At 40.7% G+C, this 26,158-nt stretch overlaps 1 protein-coding gene across 2 annotated transcripts in view; it reads right to left on the reverse strand.

The window, feature by feature from the left end:
- greb1l (GREB1 like retinoic acid receptor coactivator) overlaps nucleotides 1–26,158 on the reverse strand; it is a 74,275-nt gene that overhangs the window by 9,684 nt on the left and 38,433 nt on the right. For both annotated transcript variants that reach the window (XM_077518488.1, XM_077518481.1), the window contains exons 2-24: nucleotides 25,618–25,722; nucleotides 21,414–21,573; nucleotides 21,154–21,333; nucleotides 20,381–20,557; nucleotides 20,083–20,259; nucleotides 19,891–20,013; nucleotides 18,395–18,517; nucleotides 16,481–16,618; nucleotides 16,269–16,394; nucleotides 15,738–15,875; nucleotides 14,122–14,307; nucleotides 12,478–12,777; nucleotides 11,569–11,697; nucleotides 10,519–10,653; nucleotides 9,991–10,188; nucleotides 9,747–9,924; nucleotides 8,625–8,814; nucleotides 7,693–7,826; nucleotides 5,973–6,315; nucleotides 5,710–5,825; nucleotides 2,002–2,773; nucleotides 237–354; nucleotides 18–164 (exon numbers count right to left, since the gene is read on the reverse strand). In XM_077518488.1, coding sequence (XP_077374614.1) covers nucleotides 18–164; nucleotides 237–354; nucleotides 2,002–2,773; nucleotides 5,710–5,825; nucleotides 5,973–6,315; nucleotides 7,693–7,826; nucleotides 8,625–8,814; nucleotides 9,747–9,924; nucleotides 9,991–10,188; nucleotides 10,519–10,653; nucleotides 11,569–11,697; nucleotides 12,478–12,777; nucleotides 14,122–14,307; nucleotides 15,738–15,875; nucleotides 16,269–16,394; nucleotides 16,481–16,618; nucleotides 18,395–18,517; nucleotides 19,891–20,013; nucleotides 20,083–20,259; nucleotides 20,381–20,557; nucleotides 21,154–21,333; nucleotides 21,414–21,570 — 4,285 coding nt within the window. In that variant the 5' untranslated portion in view covers nucleotides 21,571–21,573; nucleotides 25,618–25,722. The remainder of the gene's footprint in view (nucleotides 1–17; nucleotides 165–236; nucleotides 355–2,001; nucleotides 2,774–5,709; nucleotides 5,826–5,972; nucleotides 6,316–7,692; nucleotides 7,827–8,624; nucleotides 8,815–9,746; nucleotides 9,925–9,990; nucleotides 10,189–10,518; nucleotides 10,654–11,568; nucleotides 11,698–12,477; nucleotides 12,778–14,121; nucleotides 14,308–15,737; nucleotides 15,876–16,268; nucleotides 16,395–16,480; nucleotides 16,619–18,394; nucleotides 18,518–19,890; nucleotides 20,014–20,082; nucleotides 20,260–20,380; nucleotides 20,558–21,153; nucleotides 21,334–21,413; nucleotides 21,574–25,617; nucleotides 25,723–26,158) is intronic.

Raw genomic sequence — 26,158 nt, forward strand, 5'->3', positions numbered from 1 at the left:
GTCGCCGTTGTACTTACCTCTGCAGCGCTTTGGTGTCTTGTCACAGTGGACAGGGCTGGCCTTCCTGAACTTGAAGTCTCTGGGGTTGGGGTCAAATGGAAGCTTGCGCATGTCCTCGATGTCAGGCCACTGGGCGTTTACAGGCGTCGCCACCTCTGACGTTTCTGTAGTGTAAAACTCCCGATTAGTCGCCACCGTGCTCACAAGCTCGCGTCCGAATGTCAATCATCCGTTACCTTCAACTGCCTCTTCCTCGTCCGACTCCTCCTCATCAAACACGTCCACCTCCAACAGTCTGATGAGCATCCGGAATAGGATGCGAAGGAATTGGAGGTAGGCGCCCGTTTTCCCCACCTGGCAAATGGGGGCAAGCAGAACGCCATCATTGGTTGACAGAACACAAACTGGCCACAATTTTAGGTAGACCTGGAGATCTTCATGTGAATATTAGAGTTTCATCAAAAAAAATCTGCCCATTACAAAATCTTTACATTAGGGATGTCAGGCAATTAAAAATGTTAATCATAATTAATCACATGATTTCAATAGTTAACTCACAAGTCACGATTAATCCCCAATTTGATATATGTTCTAAATGTAAAATAAAATATTTTTTCCTAGGTTTTCATACTCTTGTTAACATAAAAGTGGAAAAAATGTTAAACTAAGAGAAATGGCTGCATCTTTTAGTCATTGATACGTACATTTAAAAAAAAATTCATAAAATTGAGTTAAAATTAAAAAGATTTACTGTACTGTAAAAAAAACGAGTGTGATATTGATTTGTGTCGAGGTCATTTTTGTGCCACTAGATGGCATAATTGCATTTGTAAGACATTGGTGACAGCTCGGTGGATTTTTGTTTTCATATTGGGGCATATCTAACCTTTGACATGAAGTAACTTGTGAAATTCTGCACATTTTTATCATTGTAAAATACAACCTGACCCCAGTCTCCACAAATATACGAATTATTATTCAATTTATTACTGCTAAATTTTGACGTGGACCTGTCTGCTTCGTTGCGACTGGAATTCCCCCAGTAAAGGCTTTCCAAGTAAGGGTCGGTCATTAATTGCGCGTTAAAAAAAATTAGCAGCGTTAAAGGAGCTTTAAATTAACTCAAAATTAATGCAATAATATTGACACACCTACTTTTCTGAAAACAATCTAATTTGGAAAAAATCATGATATAAGATGCCACAATTTTTTTTTAAATTTTATTTAACATGTTAAATCTAAGGTATCCCAAACCGTAGCCATTTTACACAAGGTTAAAGAATCATTGAATAAGAATGCTTTGTTATTGTTATATAATTAATTGATTGCTCCATTCCTGACCTATTGCATTGAAGTGTGGAGGTGTGCTGGCAAAACCTACACTGAACCCATCTTTCTTCGACAGAAATGTGCTATTCGTGTTGTTTCCGGATGTGGATGCAGAGACCACACTAATAAAATATTTATGCAACTAAAAACTTTAATATTTAATGAATTGATGGAGTTTAACCTCCTTAAAATAATGAATAAAGCCTATCATGACATTTTACCAATTAACATACAAATCAAATTTTTAAAAAGTAAGTACAAATTAAGAGGAACAGATATTTTTTCCAAACCTAAATATAGAAAAAAAAAAACAAAAGGACGATTTCAACTCAAGCTGTCACTTTGTGGAACAATCTGGATTATAAAACAAAATCATTTCAGTCCATTTGTATTTTTAAAAGCTGTATAAAATCACAATTACTTGAAAAATATATAAAGCGAGGTCATGCTGTTGAATTATTTTGTAGAATTGTTATATTGTGAAAGCGTTGTGACTGCTTGCTGTCATTCATTTTGTGTTGATCTATTCTTTTTTTGTGTTGATCAGGGGCAGATATCACAAGTTTTACTTCTTTCTGTCCACTTTCATTTATTTTTTTTAAGAGTGAAATAAATCTGAATTGAGTTCTAATTCAATTAGAAGAACAGACGGTCTTGCATTCAACCTCCTACCTGTGGCGGTCCGCTGAGCAGGAGGCGCCGAGGGTGCGGCGTGGACGGCGCCTCGTAGTCGGCGTGGTGCTGCTTGGCGACGGTCCACTGGCGATAGTAGGCGCTCTGCTCCTCGCCGTGCAGGCCCGACGTGACGGGGGGCCTCAGCGGGCTGCTCCAGGCCACGTCGGCGTGGGGCAGCAGCGAGAAGGAGCTCAGCTGGTTGCCCGAGTCGGCCGAAAGTAGGTTGTACGCCGGCCGCGACATGATGACGGTACGCGGCGACACGCGCGCCGGCTTGGGGTGGCGGCCGCATTGCGTGGACTGGCTGGGACGCTGCGTGGACGAGGAGGAGGGCGACGGCGAGGACGAGGAGGAGCTGGAGTAGAGCGACGGAGGGGCCTTGGAAGGTTTGGGAGGATTGGAGGGCAGCTGGCCGGCCACTGAGTCGCACTCCTGCTTGAGGCCCGACGTGTCGGCGCCCTCCGCCGCGCTGGCGGGGGGCTTCAGGGAGGCGTCTGCGTTGTCGGATGAACTGACCCCATTCTCCACCAATGACCCTGAAGTTCTGGTGGCCGCGCTGCCGTTGCTCTGGGGTCGCTCCAGCTCCTCTCCGTCGTTCATGACGGCGGCGACCTTCTCCCCGTCCGGCTCCCGGGGGCCAGCTATTTTCTTGGGCTCCTGGACCACGCCCACCGACACATAGGTGCAGGCCAGGCCCACCTCCTGCTCGAGGGCCGTGCGCGTCAGGTAGCTGGAATCTATCAGACGCAGGTCGCTGTATTTTAGAGACCTTCAGAAAGAGGAAGAAGGGGAAGCATGTTGCTTTCATTGATTAGGCGATAGTGTGTGTGGACATTAATATGTGAAATATTAATGGCATCTGATTCAGTGCAGGAACAAGATTTTCAAAAGCATGTTTTTTAAAAGGCCGTATTTTCACGACTATAAGTTGCACCGCATTATAAGGCGCACCTTCAATGAATGACATATTTTCAAACTTTTTCCATATATAAGGCGCTACAGTAGAGGCTGAGGTTTCGTTATGCATCCATTAGATGGTGCTGCGCTAAAGGGAATGTCAACAAAACAGTCAGATAGGTCAGTCAAACTTTATTAATAGATTACAAACCAGCTTTCTGACAACTCCATTCACTCCCAAAATGAATAAACAGCTGTTTTATTATTTTCTCTGAGATAAACTATTAGTATTAGCTCGCGATCCAAGATGGCGGGATCTTCTGCACATGCGCGTCACCGATCGTGCAGGGTCACCGATAGCGTCTTGACAGCGAGACCTGTTGCGGCTCAATATTGATCCATATATAAGGCGCACTGGATTATAAGGCGCATGGTCAGCTTTTGAAAAAATTGAAGGCTTTTAGGTGCGCCTTATAGTGCGGAAAATACGGTACTTTCAAAGACCTTAATCATAGGTCGGGTGAAGAGGTTAGTTTTTAACCTGGATTAAAAACCTGAACACTTAGAAGGTATTGTTATAGTCTTTGTTCATTCATATTATTCACTCTGATAATAGAGAATACCCTCAAATCTGGGGATGTGTTATACGCAAGTACAGAGGAAAAACTGATTTTTTAGTATGTAACTTTAGGTATGTAACTATCCAAATGTCGCAATACGATATTATCACAATATGAAGCTCACGTTATGATAATTATCACGATATTGTGGGGAGAATGGCGATATTAAAAAAGGTCACAATATTGTAAAAAAAAAAAGCACAATATTGTGCTTTTGTACATAACAGCAATGCACTTAAACAACCAACTATCTCTAATAAAACTTAATATCGAGGCACTTACTTGCTAATGCAAGCCCACATTGAGTTCCTCCACATATTGACTCGCTTCACAAGCATATTACGTTCCCCTTCATCTGACTGTTAGCGTGGGTTTTAAACAGACGGGCCAAAACATGCCTTGTGAAAAAACTAACTGCACAAAAAAAAAACTAACGACCAGAGGATGCTAGAACTGCACAAATGGAAACCAAGTTGGTATTTTTAACAGATGTGCTGCTTTTAGTATTGTAACATGATTGGGACGATATTGTGGCAGTTTTAATATCGCCATATCACGATATTGCTGTTATCGTTACATCCCTATTATACAGGGTATTTAGCGATTAGTGTAGAAACAATGACAAAACCTCCACAGCACCATCTTCACCTATTTTGGTACAGGAACATAATCACTGTCACGTAACGTATGCTGTAATATGGCACTGTTCAGTTTGGCTTGATTCCTGGTCTATTTTGTTATAAAAATGTCATATGGCCTCATCAAGTATTTACTATAATTTAGATAGCACTCCTAACATCTAAAAAAAAAAAGATTTGTCACTGGCAGAGGCTGGAGAATACAGCCTGAGCCTCCCAAAGGGGTTTACGAAAAGCCCTCCGTCTGAAAAACATGATTGTCACCAAAATTTACGTGCACATCTCTACTCATGCCCAAATCATACTCTGAAACTATATAAAACTAAGGTTACAATATTTTTTATTTTATGGATGGAAACCGGCTCTGAATGTTGCCTCTTTAAAAGCAACAGCGCCTATAAAATCCAAAGTATTGGAGCGATCATTCCAATATTTTCTGAATATGAAGTGGGCATGCATATACATATGCACGTTTTTTATTTTTTGTACGGCTTTAAAAGGATATTCCCCTGAGACGCATCATCTTATTTTCAAGGGGGTCCTTCCGACACATACAAATAATACGCAAAATAATGGTGAAAAATCCACAACATAATAAACATAATTTAAACACAAAAACATTTAATACAAAACCCACCCAATCACTCACACTTAACACTCCCCTAAACCCTGCTTTCCACCAGCAACAATATTTCACAACATACATTTGTACATTTACAGTAATGTACACAATTCAGGTACAAGAAGCACTGTGACATCAAACAAGTAGAGAGTACTGCATGTCCAAGTAAAATGAGCCCAGCAGAATATAGGAATGAAAAACAAGAACAGGATGTTTGACAATGAATAAGTAGAGATGATTTGAAAGTGTGAAAAGTGGTCATGAGGTTATTCCAGTCTGAAGGAGCTTTAAACTTGTAAGCATTTTCTTTCCGAATTGCCTATACATTTTGTTGATAATTGATCACAGTTTTTGTATATTAAAGTAGCACTAAGGAACTTTTCAACCTAAATAAAATATTTTCACAACTCTTCTGATGAAACATTGACTTAAAACTAGTTGAATGGTACCTTTGCCATGGCCTGAGAGGGTCTGTATCATTTTTTACTGGCAATAAACAACTTTGAGGAGGATGGTAGGAGCACTGCCACACATTAAACTACAAATGTGCTGACTGCTTTATGGCATACATCACTTCCCCCTTTACCCATTCATTACAAAGATGCAAGTCGATTTGAATGTCGACGCATGAAAAAAACGACGCAATACGCTTGTCCTCATGGGAAATGTGGTCTTCCTTCAGGCATAACATTACCGCTTTTGTCCATTTGGCGGTGCCATAATCAAAATAATATGAAAGTTCCGTACTGTTGCTTTAAGTGAAATTAAAGTATCTCTTCTTCTCTACAAAGTGTATTACTTTGTTAAAGGCAACACTTATGTCGTCAATAAATTTAAAAAAAATATTGCAACTTGTCATTTTTGGGCATGAGTAAAGATGTGCACATAAATGTTCTTGCTTTACGAGAAGGTAGAAATGTATACTTACCTGGGGAAGGTCTCTCCCAGGGGGTCTTTGCCTGTGAGAATGACGATGCAGGGCAGACCTTCCAGATCCTCGTAGGTGAGTGGCACCCAGTCTTCATTCTCACATCCCCGCCATGCCTGCAACCAAATGCAATTGAGACGAGAGCCATGATTTTCACTTACCTGGCGCTTTTGAGGACCCTGTTTAGGACCCCGGTCTACACAATAAGTTAAAAACATACATTAACGCCCATGTTGGAGGTAAAGATGGTATGCACATCTCACCCGTAGGCGACAAGTGAAATTCCTGGGCAGGCAGATCTCAGAGGCGGGGCTCCCCAGCAGCACGGCGAAGCACAACTGGAGGCCCAGCTTGTCGCGCACGTCCTCCAGCCGCTCGCGCGCCAGCATGGCCAGCTGCAACGACGGCACGCGCACCAACAGCATGTGGCCGCGGCCTTGCGAGCCCTCCCGGCCCGGCGCGTTGATCAGGTCCTCCACCATGGCCAGCGTCTCGGGCGTGATGTGGTCTCTCAGCGACGGCGAGGAGGTGAGCGCCATCATGGCCTCCGTGTATTGCTGGATGAGCAGGTAGCTGCGGATCACCATGCTGTGCAGGTGAGGGTGTCTGCCGCCACAAATCAAACTTTATTAGTACATGGTGTTGTATTTAAGGCTACACGTTGCCCCCAAATATATTTACAATAGCCATTTTATTTGACCATTTATGACTGAAACTTTTTTTTAATTAGTAGTTTATAGGGATGTAACGATATCCAAACATCACGATACGATATTATCACGATATGAAGGTCACGATACAATAATTAGCACGATATTGTGGGGGCATTGGTGATATTTAAAAAAGATCACAATATTGTAAAAACAAAACAAAAAAAGAGCTCATACTAAAAAAAAAGCTCAATATTGTGCTTTTGTACATAACAGCAATGCATATAAATCACCTACGATCGCTAATAACAATATTGAGGCACTTACTTGCAAGCACACATTGATTGCTTCACAAGCAAATTAGGTTCCCCTTCATCTGACAATTAGCATAGATTTTAAACATGGAAGGCCAAAACATCCCTAATGAAAATTAAATTGCACTAATAAAATAGCCACTAGAGGGTGCTAGAACTTCACAAATAGAAATCAACCTGACTTTTTTTAACAGATGTGTTCCTTTTAAATATTGTGAACATGACGATGACGATATTGCGGCAGTTTTATTATCACGATATCACGATATTGCCCTTATCGTGACATCCCTAGTAGTTTACCACCTCAGCTGTTAATAATAATAATGGGAACTCCAAGTCTCTGGACAATAGTCTTCAGCATTCGGGTTTGAATTTCCCACCATCTGTCTGCAGATGTGACTTGTATGTGTTGAAGGAAAAAATGCAGTTTCATTTTTCGGCCACAGGTGGCAGTACCGATTCAAAATTCAATTTTCTGTGTCCAGCAATTTCAAGCACTGCTTCTCACTTTTTACGTAATAGCCGTAACTTGGGGTCCGCAAAATAATGTGCAATCACCAGCAGTACCACTTTTGAACATTCCCCTTATGAAGATCTTGGACATATGAACATTTCTTCCGTAGTAATAGTCAGTTCCAGAATGTGAGAAAGGATACACTATTAATGGATGCAAGTCCTTACATTTCTGTACTTGCAGATACAGAATACGCACTGATACTTGATAATGCATATAAGCCTTGCAGTTGTGATAAAATTGTGTTTCGTTTTCATCAAATATTGTTCAAAAACAAAAAAAACTTCTTTAACTTAATTGCATTGAATTTGGTTAAGATGTTTTCTATTAAAAAGGTCATTAATATTTCGGTTAAAATATTAAACAAAAATAAATAAATAAATACCCATTGCATTAAGGGGTGCATGTTGTAGTTATGTGTTCAGATAACCAGAGTGTCATACGGAGAAAAAATTTGGGGACCCAAAAAATATACTGATTTAAGTCACTGTGAAAGTTGTCGGACCTGTGCAGGAGTGTGTGGACCATCTTCTCAAAGGCGTCATCACAGCGTAGAATAGGGCTGGCCACGCCCCACTGCAGGGATCTGCTGTAGTCGCTCAGGCCAAAGTAGGCCAACTCACCAGGAGAGAGCGACCCCTGTTGGAAGGTAAGCATGCAACATGACTTTAGAGGGGGACACATGCTAATAATCTCGCCTAATTTGAGTATTTTTTTTCCCCCCCTTTTATGATGAAAGACAGAAAATGGTTCTCAATCTGGGGTCCCTGGACTGTAGGAGTCTGCAATTGCAATTTGTAATACATTCTTATTTTGTATTTTTCTATAAAGTACATACAGTACTATAAGGTGAATGTAAATTTAAAAAAAAAGAAAAACAAAAAAACTCCCTACCTTATCCAAAGACCAATTTTCCCCTTTACCTTTTAGATAATAATGTCAAATTTTCCCAGAATAAAAAGTGTGGTAACCATCAAAGTCGTATTACACCACCTGCGCTATACACTTGGTTTAATCTGGTCTACAGTTTAATCTACTTTCTGTCACCAAATGGTGAGATGCACCAAGAGTGTGCAATAGTATTAGAAAATGCCCTCAAGTCTGTCGGAATTGTGATATTCCTATGACATTTATACATATGGTATTTATGTTGAATTGGGATTACGATTATGATGGCGAGAAAAAAAATCTCCCCTGAAACGGTTTCCTGGACCCAAAAATTGGAGAACCCTGAGCGGCTTTATAATTCAACCTTGTGCATCCAAATTAGGAACATTTAATCTTGGCAGCCTTGTGGTGAGCACATCTGCTTCACAGAGTCTCTCACCCAGAGATAAAATGACCACTTGGTGGAGCAGTTGAACTACCACAACGCTGCAGTAGCCATTCATCATGTGATTCATCACATCATCATCAGTGCCCCCCTCAGATGCTTACCAGGCTTTCACTAGGGGGCCAGTGCACCTCATTGTGCATGCTGATGCGGGACTGGTGGGTCTGCAGCGTGTACGGGAAGCAGCTGACCTGCAGCACCAGCAGGTTGACCGCGTCCAGGACCTCCTGGCAATTGACCACCCGGTCAGCCAGACCCTGCAGCTCTCCGTGGCACACGGAGCCTGACAGAGCGCTTGTTAAGTGGGAAGAAGAAAGTCAGGTGATTTTTATTTTTTTATTTTCTTTTTTTTTAAGTGTCTCTTGAGTCAAAACCAGCTACAGACAATTATGACAAATCCCACATGACATCCGGCTAAATTGCTAAATATTTTGCCAACAAGCTAATTTCGTAGCTAACAAAGTGACTAACTAGGTATTTCAACAAACCTTTTTAAAACTCCAGTTGCCATTAAAAAAAATTGCACTTGGCCGATTTTAGAACATAAACTAGACAAATAGTGTTCGTTTGATAGCTAGCAGTCTACTGTAAGTGCAGCGTGAAAAGGTCGTTAGCGATTATTTTCAGAGGATAACAACCATATGCCTGTCAGTATTGTTGCATGCTCTGTCTGCATATACTTCTACTGCTTGTTGTTTTATGTCTTATAACTATGGCTAAATTGATGCTAGTTTCTTGAGCCTGTCCATGGTGTTTTGCAGTGTGTTAGCATTAGGCTAGTATATTTAACATAAGACAAAGTTAATGCTTTTTTCCTAATATTTCCCGTTCATTTTCTGATAATAATAATAATAATAATAATAATAATAATAATAATAAGAAGAAGAAGAAGAAGACAAATGTCTTAAAAATTTTAGAAAAATCCCAGTGAAATTAATGTAACAAATATTACAGGACTTTTGATAATATAAGGGCTTGTGGGCCGGACTACAGAATAGAGTGGGCCGTATATGGCAGGTAGGTCATACTTTGTCTATCCCAGATGAACTTGCAAAGATATACTTATATGTAGAACACTCGCAGAGGAGGCTGGAATATAAACTCACATGACCTGGCCCACATTTTTATGCATACTTCAAGGTTCTCCCTCCTCCTCCTCCCTTTGTTTTCAAAAGGACAGACAGGCAGCCATAATAATTTTTTATATTCAGTAATGTGTCTGATACCTGGTGAGGTCGACATGAGAGTTGTCGTGGATAAGGACAAACAGCGTGTACGGGTTCTGTTTGACTTTCCTCATAAAGACCTCCATCTTGGCGTGCACGTCGGCGTCCAGTCGCACCACGTACTTGTCGCACTTCTGAGGCGGGCACGACTCTTCCATCCCCAAGTCTAACAAGACGCCTGCGTGAAAAATAAACAAAAAATGAATCCATATTTTTTATGCAAGATGGTGTTTGTTTTACGTACCTGATTGTCGGATGCGCTGTGCTGTCTGGTTGACCAGGATGTGAGAGGGCGGCACCAGAACCAGAAAGTCCACTTTGCAGAAACGACCCAAGTCCAAGTTCTGGCTGCCCGAGTCGGCGATGGAGCAGACCAGCGAGAGGAGGCGGCGCGCCACGCTCAACTGCGTCGGAAAGATCTGGAAGATCTTGCTGAGCAGTTCTGACCCAAGGAAACAAGGAAAATAATTTTACATTTATGTGACAATGCCATCTTTCTGGCCTCTACAACTTGACATCAACTGCAACATGATGCTCCACAATAGTGTTTGCATCCATGTTTATGTTCTGCGACTTGTTCCGCCTAATCTGTGCCATTTATTTGTTCGAACCCAGTCTCAGAAAAACAAATAAAATCCACTCCACCTCTTCTTTTCCATGTAAAAAAAAATGGCATCATCACATTTGTAAAGCTTTTAACCCTCAAGTCCGCTCAAGTCAAATACTAATGCAAACATTGTTGTTGTTTGTTGTGGTGTGGTCCGAGCCTCACCCCTGTCCGAAGGTGGTGACATGCTGGCGGCCTCCTGCGAGTGGATGTTGTCAGTGACATCGCCCTGGAAGGGCTGGATGACCTGGCCCTTCCGTCGCCGCTGATACCGCACCAGCTGCTTGTCCAGATTGTCCCCTGGGAGCACAAACCGTCGCCATGGTAACGTACGCACGCACAAAACAAGCATGAGAACATGAGCAAACACAAGACGGCATAGATACGTGCAATAGTCATGTATCATGATGCAGAATTGATGAACCATTTTATTTTTCGACTATTTTTATTGGAAAATAGGAAAATTCAAAAAAAAAAAAAACAAAAAAAAGCAAATACAGTAATAATCTGTACAAATTTTGAATTACTTTTTTATGTACATGCGGCTTGTAAGCCGTTACATAAAACCAAGTTTGATCCAGATCTGATCCGGATTAATTGTGCGACTACATTTCAAATTTAACATGAAAAAAAATTCCATTTAACAAATTTTGAAGCTCAAATTTTGTGAAGTCTCACCCACATCAGGTTGGAACTGTTTGTGCTTATGACATTTCGTTATCATTTATCAACTCTTTACTTGTATAAATGTATTTTTCATTACTTTAATCCATTTAACGTGTTTACACACAAATCTCTGGGATATGATTACATATTGTTACATCCTTTGCTTTTGTATAGGTTTTGTGCACACAATGACTTTGATCCAGGTTAAAAAAAATAAAAATAAATAAAAGTAAAATCTTATCAGATAAATGTAGGATTAAAAAAAAAACAAAAAAAACTTTTGTTCCAACCTTTTGTTCTGTAAGTTCATGTTTTCATGTCACCCATTCCCTTATCAAGCAGCATAAGTGTTAATTTAACACAGTTGCACAATATCTCAGTAAAATTTCATCAGATTCTATTAGGATTTCCTTACATTTTGCCTTTAGTTTTATGACTGTTGACTTGCTAATTTAACTTGATCATATGCTGTTATCGCACTAAAATCTCATTTCCTTATGCTTTCTAACCTTTACTTTCCTCGATACATCTTGTCGAATGGACGCTTACCGAGAGAGGTGGTTTTGAAGTGAGACGCCAGCACGCTGACTTTGCCTGTGATGAGCTCGTAGCTGATCTCCTTCAGGAACTCGTTGGTGGTCAACATGCCCTCCGCTAAAGCTCGGGCTTGGTACTTCCCTGTGGCGGATACGTTATAATATGTAATCATTTAATACCGTCTCTGCTCGCCCAAATATGATCTTAAGTACTAACAACTTCTAAACTGAAATATTTGTTTCACAAAATTGTATCAATTTATACCCAATAGTGTATTTTTGATTTTTGTAGAGTGTCTCTTGGCAGCACTGTTTCTAGTAGCGTAATGATTTTTTTTTTTTTTTTTGTCCAATCAGATTTCAGCGTACAAAAATTAGCATGTCAATCTAATCTGCCTAACGCATTCAGAATTATTCGTGCTAGCCAAGGTAATTTAAGTTTTGAATCAGGTTTAAAAAAAAAAAAACATTAGTAAAATCTTATCAGATAATTTTTTTGATTTTACAAAAACACTGTTTTTCCAATCTTTTGTTCTGTAAGGTAGTGTTTACCCATTCCTTATCAAGCAGCACAAGTGCTATTTAATTAATTTAACACAGTTGCTCAATATCTCAGTAATATTTCATCAGATTCTATTAGGATTTCCTTACAATGTGATTAGCAATGTGACTGTTTCATAATTGGAGCAGATTTCAAATTTGCCTCATAAACACTAGCATTTTTTTTGCCCCATGATTGGTTGGTCAGCGCAAAATAAGGGTGTAACTGACGTCCACACAAATAGGCTTGTAATTGCCTGTAGATGCCACAAGATGGCATTGAAGCATTGCTTTCCTAATCAACACGGCAATGCCCTGACTAAATGAAGCTCCACCTGTCACTTTAACGTGGTTCCCAAAATCTGTGAATAGGTAAACGTACCTAAGACCATCACGCAGAACTCGTTGCCGCTGATCTTGGAGGAGTATATGATGACCACGTAGGTGGGAAGCGACTGTTGGAGGTGGGGACCCTCGCTGATGGAGCGCAGCGAGTCGCAGATGCCCTCGCCCAGCGAATTGTGGGTGACCACCACTTGGACTGCGCCCCCGGAAACGCTGGCCTCCAGCCGAGCCAGCCAAGGCAGCTGGGACGGGGAGATGGCGGGACCACCGGGACAGCAGAGCATGGCCTTGAGGACAATCTGCTCCAGCTCCTCCCGAAGGGGGATCTGCTCTGGACCTGCACAACAGGCATGTTATAGTACAGCAGCTATTTGTTTATTTGTTTAACATTGTTTAGCATTGTTCAATTTCAATACCATTTTAGCTTCTTCGTGGTCATTTTTGTCCACATTAAGAGAGGACACAGTGCTCCATTTTTTGTAAACAGTGTACATTGTGCGAGGTGTGCGGCAGAAAACTGCACAGGGGTGGGTTAGACCCAGAGTTGGTAATTTCTGAGACCAATAGCAAGTAGTAACATACGATTGAATTAAGTTAATCCAAAGTGAATATATTAAGTTTAAAGAACTCATAATTATCCATCCATCCATTTTTTTAACCGCTTGCTCCTCACAAGGGGGTGCTGGAACCTATTCCAGCTGGCTTCAAGCAGTAGGCGGGGTACACCCTGAACTGGTTGCCAGCCAATCGCAGGGCACACAGAGACGAACAACCACCCACGCTCACAATCACACCTAGGGACAATTCGGAGCGCCCAATTAACCTGCCATGCATGTCTTTGGAATGTGGGAGGAGTACCCGGAGAAGACCCACACAGGCACGGGGAGAAATGCAAACTCCACCCAGGAAGGCCGGAGCCTGGACTCGATCTTGTGTCCTCATTACTGGGAGGCAGACGTGCTAACCAGTCATCCCAGAACTAATAATTAATTGAACTTAATATATTCATTTTCGATTAACTTAATTCAATCGTGTGTTACCACTTGAAACAGTTTTATTAAGTTGGTTCAACAATTCTCTTTTTAGAGTGTGGAACTGAGAGAGGGAGATCTGCGCCTCATTGGGAGTGATCACACTCAACTGGGATCACGGCCAATCAAAATGGCTCCTCTCGTTCTCTTTAAATGCCTGTCGCTTAGACCGTCTCGAAAGCGGGCACTTGGGGGTCCAAAACATTAGTGCTGTTAAGCAAGCGTATGTAGACAACCTCACCGTCGCCCCCAGCTGTGCCAGCCAGAGGGATAATTTAAGAATTATTTCTATAATGATGCTAATAATGGCGTCAGAATAGATCATCTTTCTGCCACCAAATTCTTCCGCTTCTTAAATTAAAAACTCTTCTTCGTCGTCAGCAGATGGTATCTCCAAAATTGGATCATTCATTTGCTCCACTGGAGTGCAGTAAGCCATTAAAGGCCTCTTTCCAAAACCAGGAATATTACTCTATTGCTCTCTTGATATTGCTCTAGCATTATATTGTAAATGACAGCTGGGATAGGCTCCAGCACGCCCGCGACCCTAAAATGATTCGGATAATGGATGGATGGATGAATGTTAAAAAAAAAAAAAAAAAAAAAGTGAGGTGTAGAGCCCAGACCTCACTGTGTCTTTTTCATCTTACCTAGACGCGCCAGGTACTGTAACGTGAGCAGGATCATCGTCTCCACGCTGAGCTGCTGGCTGCTGCTAAAGCCTAGCGTCGCCAACGTCTTCTCAGTCAGCTGGCCGTTCTGGTGGCAGCCCACCAGCAGGGGGCTCACCACCACTTCCCCCACATTGCCGTAGAAATAAGGTAAGGTGCCATGCCCTGGATGGACAGCAACAGTGTTAATGGAGCAAAGAGCGTTCACTTTATATTCCTCCATTGTAAGTCACATTTTGCTAAATTAAATATACTCTTTCATTTAAAGGGCCTTAAAAGATTTTTACAGATTTTTAAAAAATCCAGTTTTCGTCATAGTTTGTTAAAACAAGAATACACAAACACAACTTCATCAAATGTTTTAGATTTTGTTAACACTACAAAAATGTGACAATTTCCTCAGCGGCAAATGCAGGAGTTATTTATAAAATGAAAACCTGGTGCTGTTTGGCCTTGGCAGAGGTCAGAGTCCTTATCACTGTTGATATTTAGGCGAGCAGGGTCTATTTTCAACATCTACTTTTGCTGCTTTATCCACTGCGGGCTCTACTGGCAAACTATGAAAACCAAGCCACATTGAACACAGCGTTTGTGAACGAGGCATTTTGACAAACAACAACAATGGAGGAGCATGGAGGGATCCTGAATGTACTTTTTGGTCTTATTTTATCACAGAAGAGATTTTGGGCAGAACTGAAACTGAGTGCAAAGTGGAGACTAAGGAGAAAAACACCAGAGTTTTCACTCATTTTATTAATTTTTTTTATAGATTGTATATGATATATTTAGTTCATATTGACAGAAAGCATTTTAGAAAAGTTTTACTGAAAATCGATCATTAAATAATGATTTAATGTAAATTTTTTTGTATGATTATTTTGCCTCAATTTTAAATTTAGGAGAAATTAATAAACATTTAGTTTATTCTCATTTTTTATTTTTTATTTTTGTTACATTTTCATTGAACATTCCTCATTATTTTCCCCCAACCATGTTTATTAACTCATTCACCCCCAGCCATTTTCACAGAAGCAATCCCGTTCGCTCCCGACTGTTTTACTGGATTTTGACTGATTTTGCAAGGCCCACAGAATATTGTGTTCAATTTCTATAAAAGCATGGAACCTACCAAAAGAAAGATTAAAGTCTCTTCTTTCATCAGAAAAAAAGTATGTTTCTATCTGTTTCCGTTTTGCAGCAATTAGCATTAGAAGAGAGCTAAGTTTAATCAGTTTTCACAAATCTATTTAAAATTGTAAGTAATTTAGCTTTCTTCTAGATGGCCCTGGTTGATCTCCTTTGCTCTGCTGCCACCTGCTGACCGTTTGTGTAATAACTACCATTTCTGCAACCGTTCTTTGCAGTTGAGAGGTTGCATCAAAGCCTTCTGTATGCTCTAGCATAAAAAAAAAAACAACAACAAAAAAACGTATAAATACGTCTTTGGGACACTTACAAAATAAAAAAAAACGTATTTACACGTTATTGGGAGCAAATGAGTTAATTATGTGTAGTTTCATAAAACGTTTCCATTCATTCTGGTAGCAGTTTCATGGATTTTAGTAGTCAAAGAAATAGAAGGTAAAATCTGGTACCAATAAGGATGACAGGTCGAACCCCTGCACAGTTGAGCAGGTTGTCCGGTATGATGACCGTCCCCCCTGCGCTGACAGGCTGTGGCTGGATGACGCCCGGCCCCGGGGGCTGAGGAGAAGCCCCCGCTAAAACAGAGCCTGAAAAGTAAACACAGCAATGACAACACAGGGATTATCGAATATTCTGTTCAAGTCAAAGACATTTTGGCAACCAATTTACATTTAATAATGGCAGCATTACAAGGTAGATTTTTTATTTTTTTTAATTCCCATTTCTCAAGTAGCTCTATCTCCATGGAGATAAGAGGGTGACTCATCCCTAAACGACCGCACAATGTCAGCGATGTTTTGTCGTCCTCAAAGCAGACTTGGAGAGGTTATTATTTAAAAGAAAAAAAAAAAGCCTACGTAAACATGTCTGCTAAAAAGCAGGAAAGCATGCGGGTCAATGCTGCTGAGTCTGATTCACGTCCAAGATGAAACGTGGACCTTGGTAGGGAAAAAAAACATTGATAATATTCCGGAACCCACCTGGCGTGCAGACGACGGGTCGGATTGCCGGCACGGGGACGGCCGTGGGCGGGACCGGGACGATTGAAGTGGGATGCCAGCTCCGATGGCGTTTCTTGGGAGGTCCGGAGTTCATGGCAGATGACACTGAGAGACACAAAAAAAAAAAACAACAACATCAAATTGTCACGTGTTGAACGGGGAACACAACGAGCGGTGGAGAAAAGTCTTACCTGGACTATCTCCTAAGTCGGCGGCTCGATACGCTTGGCCTTGAGGTCCTAAGGTGACCTGGGAGGGGCTGAGTAAAGGGGAACGCACGTCTGCACCCAAGCCATTCGACGGGCCGTTTACTCTCAGCGCGGTGGGAACTGGAAAATCGCAAGGAATATGTTCTTAAGCTTAATACAATCATACTTATTATCTTAGGACAAAACATTCGGTAAACATTTTTATTTTTTTCTATAGGATTTTCTCCCTGGTTGTTTTTCGTGTTGAATTCAACTTGACATTCATTTGATTGACTTGGCCAGAAAACATTTAAAAAAAATAATAATAATAATAATAATAATTATATATATATATATATATATATATATATATAGAGAGAGAGAGAGGAGTTTGTTAAAATGACCCCTAAAAAAGGCCACAAAAAATGGCTACAAATCCCGACGTAAATCAAAATGGCGGACTTCCTGTTTGGTTTAGCAGATGGTTCCAAGAGACTTTTTTGTACATCGTGGGCTCCACGTGGGCTGTATGCCTCCAAATTATCATAGCGCTAGGTGAAACGTATATATATATATATATATATATATATATATATATATATATATATATATATATATATATAAAATATTCCAAAGACATGCATGGCAGGTTAATTGGGCGCTCCGAATTGTCCCTAGGTGTGCTTGTGCGTGTGTGTGGATGGTTGTTCGTCTCCGTGTGCCCTGCGATTGGTTGGCAACCAGTCCAGGGTGTCCCCCGCCTACTGCCCAGAGCCAGCTGAGATAGGCGCCAGCAGCCCCCGCGACCCTTGTGAGGAATAAGCGGTCAAGAAAATGGATGGATGGATGGATATATAAAATAATATATATAAAATAATAATTATTATTTTTATTATTTTTGCAGATTTTATTATTGTTGTATTTTTAAAAATATTTTTCTTACATGTGTTAAATAATTTCATTTTTCATTCATTGGACAGTTTTCACTTTTGTTTACTTTGCTAGAAATAATCTTTAAAACATTTTTAGGCAGAAGACAGGAGGTTGTTACATAAAGGTTTTCATAGCTTAATATAATTTGATGTATTTGTCCTTATTTCTCTAAGTTTCCTCCCACATTCCGAAAAACATGCACGGTAGGATAATTGAACACTGTAAATTGTCCCTAGATGTAATTATGAGTGCAGATGGTTGTTTTTCTGTGTGTGCCCTGCGATTGGCTGGCAACCAGTTCAGGGTGTCCCCCGCCTACTGCCCAAAGACAGCTGGGATAGGCTCCAGCACGTCTGCGACCCTTGTGAGGATAAGCGGTTCAGATAATAGATAGATGGAAGTTTGGCCTTGACAGAGATCTGCTGTTTATTGAGGGGCACTGTGGTAATCAAACACACTTTTTGTATTAGAGCTGTCATAGATCAGTATCAGATGGTGTGCAGAGTAATTAAAGAGACGCACGCAACAAGTTAAGTTAATATGAAAGCCTTTCAAAATGGCCCGTGTGGTCCAATACTTGAGTATTGATTACCAATGACCCAAGAGGACATTTTCCAATCTCATATTCTCTGTGTGCACAATACCCCAAAACACTGATGGCGTGCATTGCGTTTCGCCTGTCAATAACACACAACCTTTTAAGACGGGATAATGGATTGCCAAACCGAACAAGTCATTACGGCATTCCTTCCTTTGCTATTGATTGCTGTATTTGTGTCTGTATGCGCACGCACGTGCGTGCGCCTAAGCAAAGGTTAAGCTCCATGGTCAGCCGTGGCTCCATCTGCCTTATGCATCAGCCAAAAAAAACAAAAACACTCTCAACCTGTAGCTAGGCAACCTTTGACAATGCATACATCAGCACCTAAACCCCCCAGTGAGACTTCTAGGGATGACATGATTGTAAGAACACAATTAATTCACCGATTGGAAGCGTCTTGTTTCCAGGCGTGGAGGCCAGCGGCTTGATGAAGCCACATTCTCTGCTCAGGTCAGGACTGCTGAAAAAGACGGATGAGGCCGACGTCATTCTGGTGGGCGGAGAATCTAGCGGGAGAGAGAAAAAGAAATAAGGGTTAAAATAGTGCATCTGATTGATCAGGGACAGACAGAGTTTAATTTTCGTTCACAATGCCAGAAAGCGTTTTTAAACATTCCTCAGTGAATAATTTGATTTAAAAAAAAAAATGCAGGCAGGATGCCTGTTGTTGTAGTTTATATTTTTATATTGTATATTTTTTTCTATTTTGCATTATATTTTTAAATGAATTTTTAATTTTCAGTTTGTTTACATTGCTACATTTTTTTTTATGATTGAACATTTTCAAGTAAATGATTTTTAAGTAGTATAAAATACTTCTTAAATGTGGTAAATCCCTAATCAATAGAAAACCATTCATCTCTGGGAAATGAAATCCAAAGTTTTAAAACGCTTTGCGGCAATGTAAAAAAAAAAAAAAAAAAAAAAAAAAAAAAAAAAAAAAAAAGTCAAAATATGATTTTCTCTTGAAAAGAGTGTATGATCACTGACCAATGGGTGACAATAATTAGAATCATAATATTGTAATATTTTGAACCTCAAGTATCAGGAAAGAAATCAAATAAGGAATTTTATGTCTGGACTCTTGAACCATATTTGATTCCGAAGATCTTAAATATGCACTGCAGCCAGCTAGCTGATACTTCCGCCTTCAAAAAGGCAAACAACTTCAGGCGGAAGGATCAGCTGGTAGCAGTGCGTCAATTAGCCGTCAACAGGGCGCCACGCAGTGATACGAACGAACAGAAAAGTAGTGGCCGGCGGTAATGGCGTCTGACTTTATTCAGGAAAGAGTATTGTGATGGAAATGTATCACACTTTTGAAAACAAATAGTTTTTAGAAGAAAAACGCTTTATTTCCGAGACCCCAGCCAGCTTGCTGGACTATTTTCCTCTCGTCCAACGCCGGACCAGAACGCGTGTCACCGAACGCTGTCAGGGGTAAGTCATTGCTGATCGCACACACGGGAGGTGAGGATGAAATTGAGATTCATGTTAAAAAAGCCGAACGATCCCTTTAACAAACAGGTTGTAACCTTTTTCATGTTAGAAAAGCATTGAAATAAAATATTAAGGCTTTATAACATTCTTCCATACTTAAGGTATGAAAGTTAGACGTTTTGCAGAATATTTTTTCATCAAAAATGGATGTTAAAAAATCGATTCGGCTGCCTATTGAATCGATTCGGGAATTGCGTGCTGTAGTATCGCGATATATTGCCGAATTGATTTTTTTCAACACCCCTAATATGCACATATTTTCTCAATCTAAAGAAGAGCCAATTGTTAAGTAAGATAGCTCTTTATTTCATGAACAAAGTCAAAGGACTGCACAGGCGTACCTAATGTAATGTCCAGTAACGCCAATGTTTTGGCTCACCTGAAAGGGAGAAAGGAGACGATCCATTTCCGCTGGTTCCTCCATTTTCTTTGCTGCTGCCTGAGGATGAGGAGCTTGGTTTGGACGTGGACGCGCCACTGGACACCTGACGTGTTTTACAATCTGAAGAGAAGACGACGAGAGGCTTGAGATACGGACAAAAGGTCGCTCTCGGATTGAGGCGCTTGCTACCTTTCCAACAGATGAGAGGGCCTTTGCACAAAGCACCCTGAGAGTTCTTCATCAGGTAATACTTTAAGTGCTTCTGCTTCTTGGGCTGCGTGGATAGCTTCAAATTGATGTGGTTGGAGAACTCGGTGAAGTACCTGAAGCCCTTCTCGCCGCAGCCCACGCAGTTTCCGGAAAAACCTGCTGGCGGACCAGAGAAAATGGTTTCCACGCTTAACACGAGACGACGGTGAGACACGGCTGCCGCGGCATGCGAGCGAGATTGACCCGACAGGCACGTCCATTCACGGAACACGCTGACCTAAAAGTGCATTTTTGCCGTTGTCGTCGGGCAAAAAGCGGCGGTCCACGGCGCACACCAGGATGTGATCGGCGACGCTGGGGGACTTGGCGCCGACCAGCTCGAAACCCGTCGGGACTTCAATGGTCTCCGTTGCCATGGAGGCCAGGCGGATGTCCTTGCCGGCCTGGCAGAATCCTGAAAATTGTAATTATTCTTATTTTAGTCATGGGAAGAAACAACTGTTTTTCTATTTGCAGACAAAAAGAGGAGATTGTTATTTTTAACTAATTTGCTCCCCAAAACATATAAATACATTCTATTTTAAATATTACCAGTTTCCCAAAGACGTATTTATACGTTTTTTTTTGTTTTTTTGTTTTATGCTAGACAGAAGGCTTTGATGCAGCCGCTGAACTGAAGAGAATGATTGAAGCAATGGTAGTTATTTCAAAAAACGGCCAGAGGGTGGCAGCAGAGTATAAGAGATCAACGATGGGCTTGTTGCAAAAAGGCTCCAACACGGTTTAAAAGAGATTTGTGAATAATGATGAAACTTAGCTATATTTTAATGCTAATTGCTACAAAACAAAAACAGATAGATATATACGTTTTTCCTGCTGAAAGAAGAGACTCATCTTTCTTTTGGTAGGTTCCATGTTTTTATAGCAATAGAACAATATTCTGCGGGCCTTGCAAAATCAGTCAAAATCCAGTAAAAAGTGAAGCGGGTTGCTTCAGTGAAAATGGCTGGGAGTGAGGGAGTTAATAAGGCCTTGTGGGTGCGCTTTTACCTTCCATGGTGCAGCAGCCCTCTGGCACAGGGGTCTGCATGTAGGGCAGCGGGGGGCTGTTGCTGTCCGAGTCGTCTTCCTCCTCCAACTCCTCCGGATCGTTGGACGAGTGGCTGTTGGTCAGGAGCTCCTGGCCGGGTACGTCGCCGCCATGGAGCTCCGCTTTGGGTTTCTCATCCGCTGAAGGATTAACAACATCATCATCATCATCATATCAGATTGTGACCGTCTGCCTGTGAGAGAGTACGCCACTGCTTTACCGTCCGTGTTGGCAGGACAGGGCTCGGGCTTCAGGTAGAGCTGCGTGAAGATGGGCTGCGGATCTCCGCTGCTGGAGCGCAGCGACGCCTCGATGGAGTTGTGCAGGGCCTCTTCGAAGCAAGCAGACTTCAGCTGCCCTGCGTAGGAATTACCCATGATCTGTCCAAAGGACAAAATAAGGTGAGCCAGTCACGCGCAAACGACTCCGCACGTCATCATTCAGGATACGTCTTCGTGGAAATTCGAAAAGGAGTGAGACGAAGTCAAACTTATTTACTCCCACCCCTTCTCCTTAAGTAAATGACATAACAATGTCTGTCCTTCTCTTACATACACATAATACATGTAAACATACACCCATAGCCTAATACATTCATTTACCACCACATGTACAGTCCCACCTGTAAATCTACAACTTCAATCTATTTACACAATAAAAATGTCCAAAAAAAGGAAAGCAATCAAACTAACCAAAAATAAGGAGAGACAAACAAACAAACCAAAAAGTAGTAATCAAAAATAAATAATACAATTGTCCCAAGCTAACACACCAAGTAAGTGACCACTCCTCCCTCATCCTCATATTCTTTGAAAATCCGATTTTTATACAGTATTTTAAACTGTCTCATATTTGTACGTTTCAACTCCCTTCAGTAGCCTCACCCCGCATTCTGATAGACAAAAATGTTTTCTTGTACGAAATTCTAGATTCTTTAAAGTCTGGTTATTATTATTATTATTATTATTATTATTATTATGGTTCTTAAACTGGGCGGCATGGTGGAAGTGGTTAGCACTTCCGCCTCCCAGTACTGAGGACTCGGGTTCGAGTCCAGGCTTCAGCCTTGCTGGGTGGAGTTTGCATGTTCTCCCCGTGCCTGCGTGGGTCTTCTCCGGGTGCTCCAGTCTCCTCCCACATTCCAAAGACATGCATGGAGGTTAATTGGGCGCTCTGAATTGTCCCTAGGTGTGCTTGTGATTGTGAAAGGTTGTTCGTCTCTGTGTGCCCTGCGATTGGCTGGCAACCAGTTCAGGGTGTACCCCGCCTATGGGTACACCCTGAACTGAACTACAACTAAACAAATTAAATTATGATCCCTTGGACTAAAATAAAGACTAAAATGCTACATTTATAGTCAACTAAAAATGGAATAAATAAAAACAGGATGAAGTTGACTAACTATGATATAGAAAACTAACAAACGTGATTGAAACTGGCCTAAAACTGAGACTAAATTTAAAAATGTCAAATAAAATTAACACTACTGTGAGTGAGATTGCCAAGTTTGCACATGAATGCATCGATATTTCTCATTGTAAATACTGCATGTACTGTAGATGCAGTGCCGACTGGTGGAAAGTGAATGGAGTGAGCTTCCCTGTGGCTGGTGAAGTTACTGCATCAATGCATCTGTGTCATTGCAAATGTTGCTGTTTTGTAGTTTTGAAAAGCTACAACACAGTCACAGACAAGTGGAAAGTCGATGGCATCAGGTTTCCTATGTTGGTGAAGTTGGCATATATGTACACGTCTGTATCATTAATTGTTATTGCAATAAAGTTTTTATCGTCAACACAGAGTAGTGAATGGAGTGAGGTTCACTCGGTTTTCCAAATTAGCTAATAAATGTGTCTGTTCTTCATTGTATATATTGCAGTTACGCATAAACCTACAAAATACTGATGTCAAGTGAACTGAGTGAGATTCCGGATGTTGGCCAAATTAGCGAGAAATCAAGAAATCTGCTTTGTTGAGTAACTATTGCTACTACCATATATAGCTGCAACACAATCTGGTTGAAAGTGAATGGAGTGAGGTTCCTCGTGTTAGTGACGTTAGCTCATCAAAACATTTACTGTACCTACAATACAGAAAGCGATAAAGTGATTTTTTTTTTTTCTCAATTCAAAGAGAAACTCCTGCGAATGTTCACTGTGCTAACCGCATCCCTGCTCAAAAGGTGGTCCGCTATGGGACATCTGTCGTGTCTCATGTGGCCTCTTTGGTGGCATCCTCAACATGTGTTCATGAAGAGAGAAAGATGAAAAAAACACAAGGGTGAAATTTCAAACCATGTCCTTTTTTCCCCCCCTCAAAATAACACCACCACATTATTTTTTATTGTAGTGGTACAGAACTGCAGTACATCAAACTGAAAGCTGTTCCTAATTTTTTGGCCACTTTGCTCTATCTTGACAATTTACGGAATTACATTTTTTTTTTTTTTTTTTTTTTTTTTTTTTTTTTTTTTTTTTAGCTGAACGTCTAAAATTCCTTTCTAATTCACATCTTAAATTCTTCCCCTGCTACTTACACCCGGTCAAAGTTTCGACAGGCCAAGTTTGAACTTTTTTCTTTTTTTTTTTTTCCTGCCAGGTTGTAATATGAGCGGGACAGACAAGAAGACAAGATCAACAGTGTCCTCATTGTGCCGTTGGAGAGATGAACAGCTTAGCAGAACTGCGCTAGGGTATTTGCTCGTATTAACAAAACAAAAAAAACAAAAAAAAGTTGTTTGGCCCTTGCAACAACACTTCAAACCTGATGAGTTGGCTGCCTAAACTAGAAACAGAAGAAATCAAAACAGGAAGTGCTTGTTCTGTTGTGGTACAAAAGACAATGCCAATGCTAAGTGGCGCAGGATCACTATAAACTAGAAATAACTCAACATTGTAATACACAATAGAGAGTGGTGAAAAGTGAATGGAATGTGCTTTCCCAATTTTGGTGAAATTAGCACATAATTACAGTGGACCCATGCGATTCACGGGCCGGCCCGCGAATAGCGAAAATGTGCGTATCATTTTTGCAAATTGATGTGCATTTCAGGAGAAAATAAATACATAAATAACCCTGCCTCCCAAACAAACAAACAAACAAAAAGTAGATAAAAACAACTTTTTTCAGCCAAAAAATAAATCTTTAAAAAAAACAAAAAAACAAAACAAAACAAAAAAAAAGCTTACATTTCAATCTTTTTCCATGTGAGGAAATGGGGTTCTGGCAGGAACTAAATAAATAAATAAAAATATAATGTTTTAATTTTAATTTTTTTTTTAATCTGCTAATAAGGTGAATCCGCAAGCATGCCAGGTGATCACTGGACATTGGTATCCACGCTGGCAATTGTAATTGCTGCAATATCATTTTTAGAAAATGAATAGGTGAGGTTACCCAGACTGATGAATTAGCGTGTCAATACATCTGTGTCATTTGTTGTAAATATTGCAATTCTGCATGTAGTCAAAGTACAAACTGATGAGTGAATGGCGTGAGGTTCCCCAAGCTCGCAAAGTCGTCCATGCACCTATAGTACATTGTTTGTTGTAATTATTGCAAAAAGGTTACATATAGCATTATGTTGACTAACACATTGGTGGAAAAAAATTGAGGATGGTTCCCGTGGCTTGAGAAGTTAGCATGTTTCAATATTTTGTAAACCCCAGCATAGATTGTGTAAAATGAGTGAAGTGGTGTCATCAATACGATTACATAGTTTATTATTTGAACGTTGCAAAACATTCTATGCCTGCAACGTAAATTAATGGAAGACGGTTAGAGTGAAGTTCCCGAGGCTGGCAAATTTAGTGTGTCAATATATTGTCATCAATAATTGTAAATATTGCATTGCTCAATTTGCTTCAAAACACTAACTGGTGCACAGTGAATGGAGTGAGATTCCCCAGACTGCTGAAGTTAGCGTGTCAATACATTGTTGATTCTATACAGTGAGAAACTGTTTAAACCTAGAACAAATTGGTGGGAAATTAATGGAGTGAGATTCCCAATTCTAGCCAAGTTAAAGTGCATCGACGCATTATTGATTATAAATATTAAAATATATTCATTGTAAATATTTCAATACTGATAAATACTGTACTGAAGAGAGTGAGGGTCCCCCAATCTTGTGAAGTTTGCTCATCTTCTCAACTTCAGTAAGTTCAGCTTCAGCATACGTATGTTTTCAGATACTGGACTTCACTTTTGTTACAGTTACTGTAGCTTATGCTTTGTATGCAAATCGCTTTAGCTCTGAGCCTCAGGCGCTATCACCAGTTTTCTTTTGTTGCACTATTGTTTGGCCAAGGCGTGCTTCTTAGGACAAGCTGTTGTAACGCCATGAGATCGTTTAACGCCGGACTTGCATTCATGGCCGGCGTCGGAAGAAGGAGAAGAAGTAGTAGACGAAGAAGTCGACTCACGTGATCAGTGTTGGCAGGCGTGAAGGGACTTGTTCACCTCGGCTACATGCTGGGTCGCCGCCACTCAGCGCTTCAGTAGAGACATTTCACTTACAGCTCCGACACCTGAGGGAGGACACGCGCATGCAGCTGCACATTAACTGACAAAAAACAACATGAAAACTGATGTAACCAGTAAGCAATTAACATCAACGTGAGACAGATGGACGAAGAGTACCGTATATAATTCTTTGACCGGCAAAAACGTTTAATAACGATTAGTAAAATCACGATGTATGCCGCCATAAATGACGTCAACTACGTTTTTATTTTTATTTTTATTTATTTTTTAATCAATGGGCAGTGCAACATCTAAGTGCAGCGTGCCTGGTCAATAGGTTGTGGAATCAAAAACACTCACCAACTATGGCCAGTAGATGGCAGCACTGTATCTCTTTTCTTACCGGTGGATAAAATTACAATGAAACATGACAAAATCTGATGAAATAGAACTTTTTCAAGGATGATGTGAATCATCAAAGACTTTGTCGTATTAGTTTTT

The sequence above is a fragment of the Festucalex cinctus genome, chromosome 1, assembly GCF_051991245.1.
Source record: "Festucalex cinctus isolate MCC-2025b chromosome 1, RoL_Fcin_1.0, whole genome shotgun sequence".
NCBI classification, from domain to species: Eukaryota; Metazoa; Chordata; class Actinopteri; order Syngnathiformes; family Syngnathidae; genus Festucalex; species Festucalex cinctus.